We start from the raw sequence: 17,749 nt of genomic DNA on the forward strand, positions 1-17,749 counted from the left end.
ATTAGCCTTTTTTCTTGTACAGTTCTGTAAGTTTTGACAAATGCATAATCATGTAACCACTACTACAGTCAAGATACAGAACACTTCCGTCACCCGCATACATCCCTTCCTGCCATCCCTTTGTGGTCAGCCCTTTCCTGCAGCCCTAACTACTGGCGGCAGCTGATCTGTTTTCCCTTCCCATAGTTTTTGCTTTTTCCAATATGTCATATAAATGCAATCATACAGTATGTAGCCTTTTGAATGTCTTTTGCTTAGCACCATACATTTGAGATTCATACATGTTCTTGTGTGTATCCATGCTTCATTATTTTTTATTGCTGAGGAGTATTCTGTTGTATGGATGTACCACAGTTTGTCCACTCACCAGTTGAAGGATGTTTGGATTATTTCCAGTTTTGGGAGAATCATGATTATGAATAAAGCTTCTATAAACATTCATGTACAGGTTTTTGTGTGAACTTAACATTTTCATTTCTCTTGGATAGATACCCAGAAGTGGGATTGCTGGGTCATATGGTAACTCTATGTTTAACTTAAGAAGAAACTGCTGAACTATTTTTCCAGAGTGGCTGTACTATTTTATATTCCCACCAGCAACATATGAGAGTTCCAGTTGCTCTGCATTGTTGTCAACACTTGGTATTATCAGCTTTTTAAAAAATTCTTTTTAATCATTCTAAGATGTATGTAGCGGTATCTCGTTAAATATGTACAAATGGCCAATAGGCACATAAAAAATGCTCAACATTATTAGCCATCAGGGAAATGCAAAACAAAACCACAATGAGATGCCACTTCATACTCACTAGGATGGCTATAATCAAGAGATAGGCAGTAAGTGTTGATAGGATGTAGAGAAATGGGAATCTTCATACACTACTGATGAGAAGGTAAAATGGTACAACTGCTGTGGAAAACTGACAGTTCCTCAAACGGTTAAATGTAGAGTTACCATATGATCCAACAACTCTACTTCTAGGTATTACCCAAGAGAATAGAAACATGTCCAAACCAAAACTTGCAGGTGAATATAACAGCATTAGTTATAGCCCCAAAGTGGAAATGACACAAATGTCCATCAACTGATGGATGGATAAATAAAATATAGTTTAACTATACAAAGGATTGAAATACTGATACATGCTACAACATGGGCAAACCTTGAAAACCTCATGCTAAGTGAAAGAAGCCAGTTACACAGGAGCATATATTGTATGATTCCATTTATTTCAAATGTCCAGAATAGGCAAATTACAGAACGTAGACTAGTGGTTGCCTGGAGTTAGTGTGGACAGGAGGATTAGAGGTCAATGGTTATGGGGTGTGGGTTTTCGTTTTGGGGTAATGAGAATGTTCTAAAATTGATTGTGGTGATGGATGCACAACTCTGTAAATATACTATAGACCACTGAAATGTACACTTTGAGTGGATTGTCTGATGTGAATTATAAAGCCATTAAATCACCAGTTTTAAGTGTACAGTTCAGTAATTTTTAGTGAATATATAGAATTGTGGAAACAACCACAAAACGGTGTTAGAACATTTCTGTCACACCAAAAAGATGCTTTGTGTCTGTTTGCAGTTAATACCTATTACCACCTCAACCTCAGGCAACCGCTAATCTGTCTATAGATTTGCCTTTTTGGTGTATTTCATTTAAGTGGAATCATATATCTTTTGCAACCATACCCCTTTTGCATCTGGCTTCTTGTACTTAGATTCTAGTTTTTCCACATCCTTGCTAACACTTGTTATTATCTGTATTATTTATTATAGCCCTCTTAGTAGGTGAGTGGTGATGTCTTGTTGTGGTATTGATTTGCATTTTCATAATGACTAACGATGATGAACATCTTTTTATGTGCTTAGTAGCCATTCCTATATCTTTGATGAAATGTGTAGTCAAATCTTTTGCCCATTTTTTTATTGTTTTCTTATTGTTGACTTTTGAGAGTTCTTTATATATTTTTGGTACAAAGTTTTTTCCTCAGGTGTGTGATATACAAATATTTTCTCCCAGTCTGTGGCTTGAATTTTCATTCTCCAAACAGTATCATTTGCAGAGCAAAAGTTTTTAATTTTGATGAAGTCCAGTTAATCAATTTTTTCTTTTATTATATCACATCTAAGAACTTTTTGCCTAACTCAAGGTCTTGAAGATTTTCTCCCATGCTTTCTTGTAAAAGTTTTGAAGTTTTCTACGTTTAGGTCTTGATTCATTTTGAGTTAATTATTGTACAAGATGTGAGGTATAGGTTGAGGATCATTTTTTTCTTTTGCATATGGATGTCAATTGTTCCAGCACCATTTGATGAAAATACTATCTTTTCTCTATTGAACTGCTCTTGCACTTTTGTCAAAAATCAATTGACCGTATTTGTGTGGGTCTTTTTCTGTGTGCTTTCTCTGTGTTACTTTCCCTTTCCTCTATCTCTTTTTGTCTTCCTGTCTCTAATTTTTCTTCTGTTTCCTGCTCTTTTTCCTATTTTCTGAATCTCTCTCCCCCCTTCCCCTTTCTCTATTTTCTTCCTCAAAATGAAGCCATATACTTCATTTTGAAGTATTAATTAGTCGATTAGTATTAATTGTATTTAATTAATAGTAATTAATTAGTATTAATTGACATTTTACATACCTTAATTTTAGTTTAAATAGCAATAAATATGAAGAATTTGTATTTTTCTCTATAAGTAAAAAATGCCAAAAATGAATTAACTTTTACATTATAACCCTTAATTTTTCCCAGTGGATTTGTAGCCTTAAAGAAAGATGGTGATTCCTCTTCCCGTTTGATTCCAAAAGGAATCATTTCTCCAGTGTTATGGTTTCTTTAAAAAAGAAATGAGTTAAGGTAATTTCACATTGGCATGCTAAAGGAAGTAAAGATTTTATTCTTTTTTTCTACCATGCTTTTATTTCATTCCTGAATTATAACATTGGTTTTTGGTGCTTTTCCTATAGGGAACGGTTATGATTAGTACTGCATCCACAGATACAAGAAAGACAGTTTTCAAAGCAGCTTAATTTTGCAAGTTTTCCAAAGCCAGCTTTTGATCTATTTATTTTTTTAACACTTAGAAAAAGTAAGAAAGGAATTGGATTTTGGCATTTAAATAAAAACGAGACAGTTGGCAGTGGAATCAGGTAATACAAGTGATCAGTCCTGTCTTTGAACCTTGCAAAGCACGGTCGTATTTTACTTTGGTTTTCTCAGAATCCAGAGTAGTTTTCCCAGAAAGGTGCCCTAATAACACATTGAAACATGCCTCTCATGTCCGATGCTTCTAATGCTGTGCCACAGCATTTTAAATGTAGTCTATTAGAACATTTGTGGGTAAGGTATTCCTTTCATGCTGCTTTAATTTAAATGTTCATTGTTTCCATTTTTTAAGAAACACACTTCTTGCATTTTCCATTTTTGTTAATGCTATACAATAGTTTGGAGACATTAGTCAGCAATTGTATCAGCGTTTCCTAGCATAGCTAATGGATTTAGTTTCTGTGATCCTAGCAGAGAGTTATTATCTAGGAGAGCTAAATGAGAAGATTACTTAAACCCCATACCTGAAATATCCAGATAAACTGCTTTGGCACTTTACTTTGCTTGAACTGTGACCTCTGCTCCTGTAGATCAAGTGAGCCCCCCCACCCCCCCCCCACACACTTTCTTTGCTATTTAAGATATTCCTAATAAAAAAGGTTACTAGTAAATTAGGTTCAGATATTTTCCCTCTCATTTCCATGAAACTATGAAAGGAGCAGGGAACTTGGGCAGAGACTGTAGTTGAAAGTTCAGGCATAGATCTTAAAGCAACGTAATGTGGGCCAGGCGGCATCATACACACCTGAGCCTTATTACAGTCCCTTTGCAGCCTCGTGCAGCAGTTGCCCTTAGTTAAGCTGCAGACTCGGCTTCCTTTTGGTCCCAAAGCTCAGCTGCTTGTACGTACTTCTCTCAACCTTGGGCTGATTGGGTTAATCCCAACCTTTCCCAGCAAGGTAGCTCTGCAAGTACCTTCACCCTTTCATATCTCCTTCTCAAGTCGAGTTCTCTATTCCTAGGAGCATCGGCTCTTCCTCTTCTTTTCACAGGGTCCCGACTTGTCCTGGGCAAGCCAGCCCTTGCTTCTTCTGCTCCTGAGAAGTGCCAAGATTTTGCAGCGCTGACTCCAACTGCCTTCTCATGCCTAGACTTTGGGCTCCTTTCCGGATACCTGCATAAGCAAGCCGTTGTCACTGCTACCCATTCCTCCCTGCACCCTGCTTTTTCCTTCTTGCCACACTTGTGTTCCTTTCTCTTTCTCCCCACTTTCACACCGCCCCTCCCCCTGCCGTGCACAATGCATAAAGGATGGAAAAAGTACTGCGGCCAGAAATCTCTGACTGAGGCATCAATGGATGAATATTTAGGCAGCTTAGGGCTGTTTCGAAAACTGACTGCCAAGGATGCCTCTTGCCTCTTTCGGGCTATTTCGGAGCAGGTAAAAGGAAAACGAATATATCTTCCCTATACTGAGTTTTCAGAGTTTGAGACATGGCACAGTGCTGTAGCTAGAAGACTTGTAGCCCACCAAAACAACAAAAAAATTGTCTTCCCTAGTAAAAACATCCAGGCCTGTCTGCTACTTACTAGCTTGGTGCATGCCTTTGCTGATTAGTCCAAATATATTGCTGTGCATTTGCTGTCTTCTGTTTTTTAAATGTCACTTTGAAATGTAAGAGAGAGAAGATAATGGGGTTAAAGAAAACTTTGAAATGTATCTTGATCCTTTATAAGCAGCCCCTGTTTCCTCTAAATGTTATGCCTAAGGAAAAATTTACAGGCTGTACCCATAAGTAGAAAAGGGGGGCGGAGGGCATGACAGAATCATCTTTTCCCAGTCTCACTAAAGATGACAAAAACAGGTTTTAGTAAGATCAGGACTTAATTTTTCAGTTTCCTCCATATGTTCTAAATAAGGAGGACTTAAGTGTCCAGCTCATAGTCTTAATTTAGAAGCTTCTATTTCAAATGACTGCTGACAGTAAGCTGGTCTTTCTCTTGTTTTTAGTTGTTTTGCAGCCAGGTCCATCATTTGGAAATCAGAAAGGCTTGTGTGTCATATATGAGAGAAAATCAACAAACTTTTGAATCTGTAAGTAGAATATATACCAAGGGGAGTTATCGGTAGAGTATGCAGCAGCGGGGAAATGAATTCTGAGCATCTACATATGAAAATTATATCATGCAATCTCCTCAATAGCAAATATTTAATTTTCAGCTGGCTTCCTTCCCCTTAGCTAGCATGCTTCTGGACCCCCTTCCAGAATTAGATTGTTTTGTACTCTGATTAAAAATTTAAAAAAACAGTTAATCTGTATCCTTCCTACTACTCTCTCATCCTGCACACACCAAAAAACCCCCCAAACCCTAAAAAGTTACCTTTAAACTGCTGTTTTGTGTTATCCACGCCACTGTTTTCTTGAACAGTTCCTCATAGTTCATGAACGGTTTGGCTATGTTAATGTTTTAAAATATGTACAAATGGGAATCCCCTGTGTTCTCTTTATTCTGTGCACAGTGGTCTTCAGCCAGTCAGCTTGAAGAATCTTGTAAAACTTAATTGTAAGGAAACAAATTAGTCCTCAACATCTATCTTTTCATGTGACAAACTGTGGTAATTGGAGCTCTGCCACTAACCACTGACTTTAAAACAACTTTTAGAAGACATCTTTGTGTACATTGAAGTATTTGAATTCTTGTTAACGAAACGAGGTTTTATCAAGGTCTGATTTGAAGTGTGCCCTTTCGTGTGGCTGTTTTTTTTTTTTTTTTTTTTAAATAACACTCCTAGCCCTTCCAGTACTATTTGTTTTCTTCTGACTGTATATTATGGATATTTGCCTGCTGTTTGAGGTTTACTCTTAATTTTCTCAACAGGTTTCAGTGAATTTTAAAACCATGTGAAAAGGCTTCTTGACTTTAAAACTTATTAACTTGACGTTAATTAGTCTTCACCACACCTGGGCAAAGGATTATTTGTGACATTACTTCAAATACAAGACCATGGTGTAAAGCAGTGCATCTCAAGTATTTTTGTGCATACAGATCACCTGGGGATCCTGTTAAATATGGATTCTGATTCATTAGGTCTGAGCTGGGGCCCAAGATTTCTGCATTATTAACTCTCAAATGATGCTTGCTGTTTTTTGTGGACCACATTTTGAGTAACAAAGATGTGTATAAAATTTTAAAACTTACGTGGATGAATCTCAGAATAATTATGCCAAGTGAAAGAAGCCAGGCCCCCCCAAAAGTACATACTGTATGATTTCCTTTATGTGATGCTGTAGAAAATGCAAACCAATTTATAGTGACAGAAAGCAGATCAGTGGTTGCTTGGGGGCCAGTGGGGTTCTAGAGGGCACAAAGAAACTTATGGGGGTGATGGATGTATTCACTATCACGATTGTCATAATGGTTTCATGGGTGCATACGTCTGTCAAAATTTATTTGATTGTGCCATTTAAATATGTTCAGTTTATCATATGTGAATTATACCTCAAAAAAGCTGTTTAAAAAAGGGCTTGAGAAAAATTAAAGGTTTTTTAAGTCTAGTGATATATGCATGGAACTAGACATATATTACCTTATATTCCCTGAGTTTAATTTTATTTTTATTGAGGTATATTTTACATAAATAAAATTCACCATCTTAAGTTTAGCATTTTTGGTTTTGGCAATAATATATAGTCATGTAACTGCCACTGCAATCAAGATACAAAACATTTCCATCACCCCAAAAAGTTCCCTGTTCCTGGGCTTTTTTGAAACTAATGAAATTCCCTTTAAATTTTCTCAGTTTAATTTTGTATATACACGTTTCCTGTCAAATTTGAACTCATAATTATTAGGCTTGCTTGATTTATGAAAATTTTCAAGTTACTTAAGTTGGCATTTCGAAAGAAACTCAAAGGCATACCATTTGATGAAATGCACTGGTATGTGGATAAGCCAGGACCAATTCCTAAGATACTTTTATAGTCCAGCTTTTCTCCACTCGTACCTTATATGTATGTGCAAATCTTCTTGAGGTGCTGTGCAAAGTAGTAATTTAATACCATAATTGTTGAGCTGAACAAAAACCCATTGGAGGATAATATTGCAGAATATGATCAGATTTAAGTAATGCTATGTATTTGGTTAAGTCAAGTTTGTTTTATTTTTGAAGTATGTGGAGGGATCTTTTGAGAAATACCTGGAACGGTTGGGAGATCCCAAGGTAAGATCAAATATGGGGGTTAAATCTTTTCAGAGTATTTGGAATAGTAACCTAAATATTCATTCAGCTGTGTCACTTTAGCTAGACTCGGCCTATTTTCTTCAGTAGCCAGCTGTGTTGAATCAAATAGTTCTTGTAAAAGTTTAGAGGCTGGCAATTGACCTATTGTTTTGTGCTGAATACTTAGAATTGTGTTAACAATTTTATCCATAGACTAGTGAAAGAGTATACACTGCTTGGGAAGAGGACAAGCCTAGGCCTTTTCACTTTAATGGGGGAGAGGGGTGGTAATGAATGTTACTAGGAGGTCATTAATATTTTTTTTATTAAACAATTCCCCTGATTTGTAGTTATTCTTCTTTTATATGGGAGTAAGATCCATAAACGTATTTAATTTAAAAAAATTTGTGACTAAATTAATTCCATAGTTCTGGACTTAAAACACATTTACTAAATACCCTGCTAACTTTGTATTCTTACACTAATTCCGTTTTTATTGTGCCTTTTAAATCTCCTATATTAACTGTCCTTGTTACTTAATGGCTAACTAAGAAGGTCTTTAGGTATTTTTTTATTTTTCAGAATAAGTTTATTTTAATGAACTTATTAACAATATCCCAACTTAGCAACAGTATCCCAAGCCTCAAAGCAAGTTACAGTGTGTTCGACAAATTCATCATCTAAAACAGTGCTAAGCATCTAAAAAGCAATTGTTGAAGTTGCAAAAACTTCTACCTCCTAGCAACAGAATGTTTTTAAAAACTTTATGCACTATTTATGTTTAGGAAAGTGCTGGCCAGCTGGAAATAAGAGCTCTTTCTCTAATTTATAAGTAAGTTGAATCTCCTGTTTTTAAAGAGTGTGTGTGTGTGTAAGGTTTCTATTAAAGTCCACTTTGGACTGGGAAAATATGAGATTTGATGTATTGATATGTAGAATGAAGAGGTCTAAGCAGTCAACTGGTATAATTTTTAGGTGGAGAACCTCTAGCATTAGTGTCCATTTGAATGGAAGAATAAAGGACTTTAAGAACTGCTGGTATTACTCCTGTAGAAAATCAGAATATTTGTCTTAGAATTATTGTGTATTTAACTCTGTGCCTCTTTTGCATGCATCCTCAGTGGGGCATCCCTCAGTATCACTTCCAAGAGGGTAGAAATTGGTTCTTGAGGACAAAAAGTATATTAGATATTACAGTAGTTTGCAGTCCTTCAAAGGGTCATAGTACATAAACAGATATACAGTATATCTGTGGTATTAAAATTTCATAAGGAAATTAAGAAAAGTCTAGAAAGGCTCTTGAGGAAGTCGATCCTGGGGGAACAATTAGAGAAACACTGCTCTGTTGCTTTGGAAGTTCTGTTTTGGTCTTGAAAACTGCAAATGTGGCATTTCTGAAAGCTGTAGGGTTTTGAAAAATAGGTAAATAATGTAGGTTAGAGGCTAGTGGGAGTCTTGTTCATGGGAAGAGTTGGATCTGTATAAGAATGCTTCACAATTCTTAGGATGATGAGATGGCATATTCCTTGGTAGAATCAGAACCCACTTGTGGGGACTTGCTCAAGTTAGTGTCTTGTAGTCTGCTCATTTCTGGCTAAATCCAGCAAGAAGTAGTATAGGAGGGGCATTGGGCTGGTGGCTAATCAGTTGTTGCTTTTCAGTCAGGGGCCGGCTTTTAAATTGGCCTGCTTCTGTTTTTGTATGGCTCCCGAGCTAAGAATGCCTTTTAAAAGTTTTTAAGTGGTTGAAAAATCAAAAGAATAATACTGTTTCACAACATGTGAAAATTATATGAAATTCAAATTTCAGTGTCCGTAAATAAAGTTTTATTGGAACACAGTCATGTGCATTTGTTTATGCATTGTCTGTGGCTGCTTTCATGCCACAAAGTCAAAGTTGAATAAACCATATGGTCTACAAAAGCTGAAACGTTTATCATCTGGTCTTTTACCAAGAAAAATTTACCAGCCCCGTTTTGAAGAAATGGGAGCCCCTCCAACTCATAAACATACATAAAATTGGTAACCTATCTTCTTTATTTCTCTTCCCCCTAAATTAAGATAACATTTTTTAAAATCCATAGGACTTTAGGGGCAGTTATCTGTCTACCTTGAATTAACATTATTTAGCCTCTTAAACATTTGGATTATTTTATATGAATAAGGTAGTCAGTTTAAAAGCACAAATACTTGTTCTTATAACTATCTCTTGCATATACTAAATTGTCTCTTCTCACCCACCTTTGTTTTCTACCTATGTAGTCGGGATTTCATTCTTTATCGCTGTCCTGGAAAGCCTCCAAGTTCTGTCACAGATAATGGCTATAAAGACAAGGTAAGAAGATGAGTGAATGTTTACTAAAAGAAATTGAATGATGCTGCTGGCTTACCAGGATATTAAGAAATCATCCTTTTTTTTTTTTTTACCTAATTAATGAAAAAAATAAGCACCGTCTAAATGCGACGCTTCTCTGCCACCAGCCTTTTCCTCTCCAGTCAGTCATCCTCAGTATTGTTAGCTACCCTTCTGAACAGACCTAATCTTGTCACTCCTCTGTAGTAGGAAAAAACACCCAAAACTCTAATTGACTCCTGATTGACTAGAAGATAAAGTTCAAACTCTGAAGCTAGGCATTCAGTGCCCTAAAGGGTCCCAAACCTCCTTTCCAGCTTCATTGTCCTCCAACCGTAGTATACTATGCTTCCGGATTGTCTGACTTGCATACTTTTTTCTTTTCCTTCATCTCAAACATCAAGTCCTTTGCAGCTTTCCCAACTCGGCTAGAGTTATTGCCTCCCTTTGTGTTCCCCTAGCAGCACCCAAGTAATTATAGTATTTATTACATTGTATTTGTTTTCATGTCTATTTCTGTCATTAGTCTGAAAGTTTCTTGAGGGCAGGGACAGTGTGTCCCCTTAACAACTGCCTAGCAAGGTGCTTGGAAAATAGTAGGAGGTTGTTTTGTTGGTTGAGAACTCGCAGCAGGTAAACAAATTGTTCTTTAGCATACAATTTTTCTTCCAAAAAGTTTTTAAGAAAAGCCTTTTATCCTGATTATTTGATTAGTGAATATAGACTACACAATATTTGAGTTTTGTAAGTCTTGTTTCACATCATGAAGCAAAATTCAGGCAACATTTTGATAATGGTAAGACAAGATTAGAGACTGGGAGAACTGTTAGGATGTCACAGTAATCTCGACAAAGACCTGAACTAGGCAAGTGGCATTAGGAATAGAGAAGACGGAGTAGGATGCAAGAGATAACTTAGAAGATAAGTATAAATTGGGGCGTGTTAATTGTTTTACCAGTGGTACCACCATCTAATTTGTTCAGCAGACATTAAGCCCCTGTAGTGTACTAGGCACTTTGCTGGGATTTGGGGATACCAAAATGAGTACAACAAAATCTTTGCCCTCCAAGGGCTTAAGGTGCTCTGAAGAAGACATGTAAATAATTACAGCGAAGTGATAAATTCTATAGTAGAAGTAGGTACAAAGAGCATAGAAGAAAAAGCCCTTCAGTCTGCTTGAGGAAGTTTAGAAAGGTTCATGGTGGTAGTGAAATTTAAGTGGAATATCAAAAAATGAGTCCTCCAGGTATGAAGGGCAGTCTATTTAGAGGTAACTGTATGCAAAGGCATGGAAGCAAGAGACCCTTTGGGACTCAAGTAGTTGAGTGGGAGGAGGGCAATGCTGAAAAGATAGGCTAGAGTTACATAATGAAGGGTGTAGTAGGCCATGCCAAGAATTTGGCTTTTCATTGGATAGAATAGTCAATTGAATCTTTTTTCCAATATTTTACTATGAAGATTTTCAAACTTAGAGAAAAGCTAAAAGAATTTTCCAGTGAGCATCCATATACCTACCACTTAGTCTACTGTTAGTATTTTAGTATCCTTGTTTTATCACATATCTATCCATCCCTCTATCCATTCAATTTATCTTAATTTTTGATATATTTCAAAGTGAATTTCAGACATCAGGTACAATTTCCCCTAAACACTCAAAGTTTTTTAAACAAAGGTGTGCTATAGTCAGAATTGTTTGAGGAAGAGGAGTGTGTTAGCTTTTGTATTTTAGCAGTTGTACACAGCATTGCCTGAGATGAGATTTAGACATTTAAATCTTTATCAGGACTCTTTAAACCTACAGTTCAGTTATTTTTTCCCTAACATTTTATCCTGAAAATTTTCATAGAAAAGTTAAAAGCCTAGTATAGTGAACACTCACATACCCACCACCTGGTTCCTACAATTATACAGCTCCATTTTCAAATGAGTATTGTACATCTTACAGAGATATTATTGAGCTAATTAAGGGTAAAACACCTCTTGGGAGCTATAAAAATACAAAAACGTAAGACTTTGAGTGTGTGCACCTCACATAGAGAATATCATATATATATATGTCTCATCCGTACATATATACAGAGCTGATACTTATTAGGAATTGGATATTTGCATGCACAGGATAGTGTGTATATGTTTGATTTGGGAATGTATAAAGTGAGTATGTATGTTTATATTGCAATTTAAGTATGGGAAAGCCAGGTGGCAACGGGGTACTTTTGTTGTGTGACACCTTGCTTTGCCTAAAACTTAGTTCCTTTATCTCAGTTCAGGTTCTTAAGATTTACATTTGAGTTCTTTGGGTTTTCAAAAATGACTTTGTTGAATCCAGTGAATGAGCCTTCCATAAAATATAGTTTAGAGCAAATTTTCAGAGAAATAAATGCCTAATGCTCACCTTGGTACGTTTCACTTTCTGTGTTGACGTAACTCTGCATTTTACTTAGTTATCCATGTCAAAGTGAATGCTACTGGGGCTAGCCATCATTACTCAGCCCATTTGATCTATTTAGAAAGAATAGAAATACTTACGTGAAAAACAAAATAAAACTTAAATATGGAAATGTAGAGTAAAAGGTCAAGTCTCCATTTGTGCTCTTCGATCTCATGCACTTCAACGTAACAACTATTAAGTTTGGGTGGGTATCCTTCTATATCATTCTCTTTGCATTTTTTTAAATGTAGATGGGCTCCTACTTAACATTCTGTTACTTGTTCTTTTCAAATCTCTGTCCTCATCAGTAATATAGATCTACCTCATTTTTTCACTAGTGTACTGTCATTGCATGCCACCCTCCCACCCCCAGCAAACACACCACCCACAAGTCTGTATGAGAGAGTTATTTTATATTGTGATACCACCAGGAACATAAAAGCCATCATGCTTAGTTTTGCCACTTCAATCAAAATGGAACTTCTTGCTACATGAATAGAGAAGTTGTATCGTCATCTGGTTTTTTTTTTTTTTCTTCTTCTTGCTTATTCATCATTTCTGGTTAGCTGGTTCCTTTACTCCTTAACAACTGCTTCTGGTTATTAACCTTTCTTAGCTGGAGTTCCCAGTTCTTCTAGTACAGAGTACAGAGGGCTTCTTTGCTCAAAATCTGCTCGCTTCTTTAGATTAATAAACTCTTAAAGGCAAAATACCCCTTAGGGGTGGGTGAAACTTCATAACTTAAACTTTAATGTGAGTTAACTTTAGCTTGATCCTTGCCCTCAATACTTTGAAATGGATTATACTGATGGAGTTGGAATTGAGATTTCAAAAAAAGCCTAGGGAAGAGTAATAGAGCTGGGATCAGAGAACTTGATTACTGGGAGAAGTTAGCTCATGGTAGTGTAGTAAGATAGAGAAAAGAGTGCTTAGGGTAATTTTCTGCCAAGGAAGCTTGGTGGCAACATCCTCCCATAGATCATAGAGAATTGTCTTTAGTACCTCAGGTTGCTGATAGCAGAGATGACGTCAAAGTTAATTAGACTTAATCACTAGGGATTATATCCCTTACATAAGACAGAAGTTTTTGAACAAAAATTCAAAAAGGTTTTGGAGCAGTTATGTAAACAGATTTCCTCACATAGAGCATTTTTACTGGAATAATTTGGTTAGTAAGCATGGCCTTTGAATTGTTGTTTGAAAAAACTAGAGATCGAAGGAATCAGCTAATAAATTAACCCATTTCATAGCCATCTCAGTGCCTTAATTCATTAAGGAAGTCTCTTTAGCAGTATTGCTCCTATATAGTGTATTGATATATTGCTATTCAGTACAATGGATAACATTTTGAATAAATTGAATGAAGTCCCTCACCCCATAGTCTGAGTTTAGGGTATTTGGGTATTTGACCTAATTTCTCCAGTCATTTTTAGAAGTTAAGCTGGATGTTTTGACTTCTCTTAGATTTTCTACTCACTCACTCAATTTGTACAAGTTCCTATCTTTTGCACATTTGTAAATCAGTGCTTGCTTGGTATTAACAGGAATGTGGTTAAGGCTCACAGTGTAGCATTAGTAATGATTTTAATCTTGGCATTTAAGTTGTCAAGAAAATCTCTTTATGAAGTACAGCTTGCATTTATCTATATTTAGATTTTAGAAACCACTTTTTCCCCAGTTTTATTGAGATATAATTGACACATTATGCTGAGTGAAATAAATCAGGCAGGCAAAGACAAATACTGTATGATATCACTTATGTGAAATCTAAAAATCACTTATTTAAAAAGAGCAGATTCATTTAGTTTATCAATTTCTGATTAGCAGCTTAATTTCAAATATTTCATAGTTGTAATATGTGTAACATTCGCTTAATTGTTTTGTGTGTTTTTCTTTTCTTCAGATTGTACTCTGCTATTCAAGTAATGGTCATTATGATTCAGTGTACTCAAAACAATTTCAGTCAAGTGCAGCTGTTTGTCAGGGTATGTGAAGGGTTTATAAATGTTTGGGTGTGTTTTCAGACGATTTGTTGCTAGTCTTTAAATTGAGGGACCCATGATAAATAGCTCTTTTAAAACCTTATTGGTACCTATTGAATTTGTACACTGGGTTATGGCTATTTTGACATTGTTATAAAAAAAACCTTATTTTGACAATTGGAGTTTTGGCCATTTTTTTCTTTAGCCGTATTGTATGAAATTCTCTATAAAGATGTGTTTGTTGTGGGTGAAAAAGAGTTGAAGACTGCAGTTGAATTGTTTCGAAGTGGTTCCAAGAAGAACAGAAACAATGCTGTGACTGGCAGTGAGGATGCCCATAGTGACTACAAGAGTTCAACTCAAGATAGGTAATAAAGGGAAAGGGGATGTCTGCTACAAGATTACCATGTTTCTGTGCATTATCATTTGAAAGTAGAAGGGACCTGGCAAGCTTATGACTTAGACTATGTACACACACGTATGTATTTACAGGGATAAACATTTTTTAATGGAGGAAGAGAAGTTTTACCAAAAAGATACGTTGTATTGTCAGATGCTCAGGCTTTGGGGGGTGGGGTTCAGCCCAAGTCAGAATCAGTTTTTTTATTGCTAGAAGAGACTTTAGAACTATCTAATCCTGTGATTCTCAAACTTAAGTTGTATACAGATTACTTAGGGTATTTGTTAGGCAGGTTCTTGGACCTGCCTTCACAAAATTTGAGGTCAGAGTGGGACCAGGAATCTGCATTTTTAATAAGTACACCCAAGTATTCTGATGTAAGTAGGCCATGGACCACACTTTGAGAAAAAAACTGATTCCAAACCAGCAGCATCATTTTGTAGGTGGTAAAAGGTTCAGAGTGGTTACTTGACACATACATTCAGCAGGTAGAAAAGAATCTCAGGCTAAGGGGAGTTTTAGGAGCTTTTGAATGTCTGCCTTTGTTACTCACTAGGAGTGGCCTCTGAGGAAGCAACAATTATTGAACAAATTTAGTAAAAACCTGTGTTTTAGATAATAAAGTAGAGGTTTTCTTATATTTCTTCCTGATTCCTAGTTCTGTCTGAAAATTCAGATAGGCTTGGTGCCAGTCAGGTGTCACCTTGTCTTTTTGTCTTGCAGTACTATTTCTTGGATGTTTAATACTTACAATTTTTTTTGGTAGAAAAGAGTTGTTTTTTTTTTTTTTAACTCTTACTTGAGAATGCAGGGAGTGGCAACCATGTATCGGTAAAAGTTGCTTCATTCTTCACTGATTGTCTTAAGGACTTTGGGCTTATGGAAACTATAGTAGTAGGAAGGCAAGGTGTATTAGTTATCTGTTGCTGCATAACAATATTAGCACAAACGTAGTAGCTTAAAACAACACACTTATCTCACAATTTATGTGCGTTAGGAATCTGGGCACTGCGTAGCTCGGTATTTTGCCTAGGATCTCACAAGACTGCATGAGGGTGTTGGCCAGGATTGAGTTCTCATCTGGAGCTTTGACTAGGGAAGGATCCACTTTCCCACTGACATGGTTCTTGGCAGCATTCAGTACCATGCAACTGTAGCACTGAGAACATCAGTTTTTTGCTGGCTGTCAGCCACAGGTACCCTCAGCTCTTTGCCACGTGGAGTTGGTGTACATGGCTGCTTCCTTCCAGATAGTCAGCAAGAGAGAGAGACCGGCAAGACAGGCACTACATTCTTATGTAATATAATGATATTCATCCTGTCTATTGGTTTGAAGCAAACTTGAGAGGGGAATCACACAAGGGCTTGAACACCAGGAGGCAGGGATTGTAGGGACCATCTTAAGAGTGTGTCACCTCAGGAGATATGAAATATAGGAGATAATCTGCTAAGTATATTGTAGCACATACTTATAAAAAGGAAGCATAAATGTAAATGTTGGAAAGAAAAAGTATTTGCCTCATTTTTAAAACTGAGCTACTTTACCACTAGGTGGTGGTATGGTCATTAGACTTAAGACTTTTCTTAGCTACTGTATTTATATAAAGCTCTTTGTTCTAAATCTTTTCAATTAGGACTGAAGAGTGGGGTGCCTGCTGCAATGTTGAGAATATACCAGAGGGGTACAATCAAGGAACAGAAGAAGCAAAGGTTTGAGATTTTCTAGGGCAAAGAATTTTCATAATCTTGGCTTTACAGCATCATAACTTAAACTAGTGAAGGTCAGATGGTCCGTTCTAGTTATATGGGGTGGGGGAGGAGTTGATGTTTCCTTTGTGGAAGTCTTAATCTGAAAATGTAAAATGGTTGTGCTTAATGTTCTTTAAATTTTTATTTTTATGGAATTGTAGACTTTTGCCAAAGCAAACTCGGAACTCTTGAGAAATTTCAGAAGCTGTTGTTTTCAAGTTAAAGTAATATTACAAGCCCAGTAGATACATTTAGTTTATAATCAATCTTCTGATACTAAGGTTTCTTTTTGTCATTAAAGAATATAATGCTTATCCCTATTATACTCAAAGAAAATAGGTAATAATCCTAGTTGGAGAAACAGGAGAAATTTTACCATCTGTATAGGCCTAAAATCAAGCAGACCTTCAGTTTGAGGCTAGCTAAATAGGGTAAATAGTATTACAACAATCTCTATTTATGCCTCACGTACTGGTAATTGGGGAACACTATTGAATGTGGTGAAGTTCTAGGAAAGCAGAAGAAAAAGGTAATTCCTTTGGAAATTGTAACATATTTTGACCAAAATGAGGTAAACTTTTCAGATTTTTCCAGGTGATTTTAGGGTACAGAAACACTTGCACCTCTCTGTGTATATCAAGATGACACTTGTTGAATAGCCCTGACTGAACCTTTCATCCTGCTCTGTGTTGCATTGATTTATATAAGATGTGTCCTGAGTTGTTGGCTGCTTTAGACAATATTTCCCTTCTGCCATCTAAAACCTTTTAGATTATTTGCATATTGCTTCTTTAATCTCCTGATTTTAAAAATACACAGTAAAACTTATTGTAGCATTTATTTCTTGTTTTAATAAAGAAGGAAAGGGAGGCATATGTACATAGTTTAAAAAAAGAAGGAAGAAAAGAACCTTAATTCTTCCTTCTTCATAGAAGGAAGACTTAAGCTAAGGATGGTGAGTTTGTAGCATGATTATTTTTGTTTTAGTCTCCAGAAAATCCATCAAAGATGCTCTTCCCCTATAAGGTGCTCAAAGCCCTGGATCCAGAAATCTATCGTAATGTAGAATTTGATGTTTGGTTGGACAGCAGAAAAGGTAATGAAATATCAACAGGATACTTTTGAATCCTGACAGATCCAGGAGAATAATTTTGCAAATTATTTCTAATAAGAGCCATTTTCTGCGTACTGTTATAAAAAGCAGCCTGGTACTTTTTAGCTTGCTCAATACATGATTTAAATCCAAAGGAGGAAAACAAATAGGTTTAGAAGTGGGGAGGGATCTTTTGGAGTCTGATGTTTATCTGGGACTTCAACTTTGCAAAGACTATGTGGAGATAGCCTTTAGATAGCTTGAAGAGTACCAGAAACTTGTAGTAACTGGAAATAAGCTCATCTTAAATTTAAAGTGTTAAGATGACCCTGATGGGTAAATGAGTAGGTCAGATGTCAGCCAGCTATGGCCTGTGGACAAAATCTGACCTGCCACGTTTTTTGTATGGTTCGTGAGCTAAGAATGGTCTTTATATTTTTAAATGGCAGAAAAAAATTTAAAAGAGTATATTGTGA

At 36.2% G+C, this 17,749-nt stretch overlaps 1 protein-coding gene across 1 annotated transcript in view; it reads left to right on the forward strand.

Moving 5' to 3' along the window:
• ALG13 (ALG13 UDP-N-acetylglucosaminyltransferase subunit) overlaps positions 1-17,749 on the forward strand; it is a 63,091-nt gene that overhangs the window by 16,081 nt on the left and 29,261 nt on the right. Inside the window, 12 exon segments of the mRNA XM_058536538.1 lie at positions 4,097-4,127; positions 4,129-4,251; positions 4,253-4,324; positions 4,327-4,485; positions 5,056-5,139; positions 7,216-7,266; positions 8,052-8,098; positions 9,528-9,600; positions 13,953-14,034; positions 14,237-14,399; positions 16,066-16,141; positions 17,168-17,276. Coding sequence (XP_058392521.1) covers positions 4,097-4,127; positions 4,129-4,251; positions 4,253-4,324; positions 4,327-4,485; positions 5,056-5,139; positions 7,216-7,266; positions 8,052-8,098; positions 9,528-9,600; positions 13,953-14,034; positions 14,237-14,399; positions 16,066-16,141; positions 17,168-17,276 — 1,070 coding nt within the window.

Source organism: Diceros bicornis, chromosome X, assembly GCF_020826845.1.
Source record: "Diceros bicornis minor isolate mBicDic1 chromosome X, mDicBic1.mat.cur, whole genome shotgun sequence".
NCBI classification, from domain to species: Eukaryota; Metazoa; Chordata; class Mammalia; order Perissodactyla; family Rhinocerotidae; genus Diceros; species Diceros bicornis.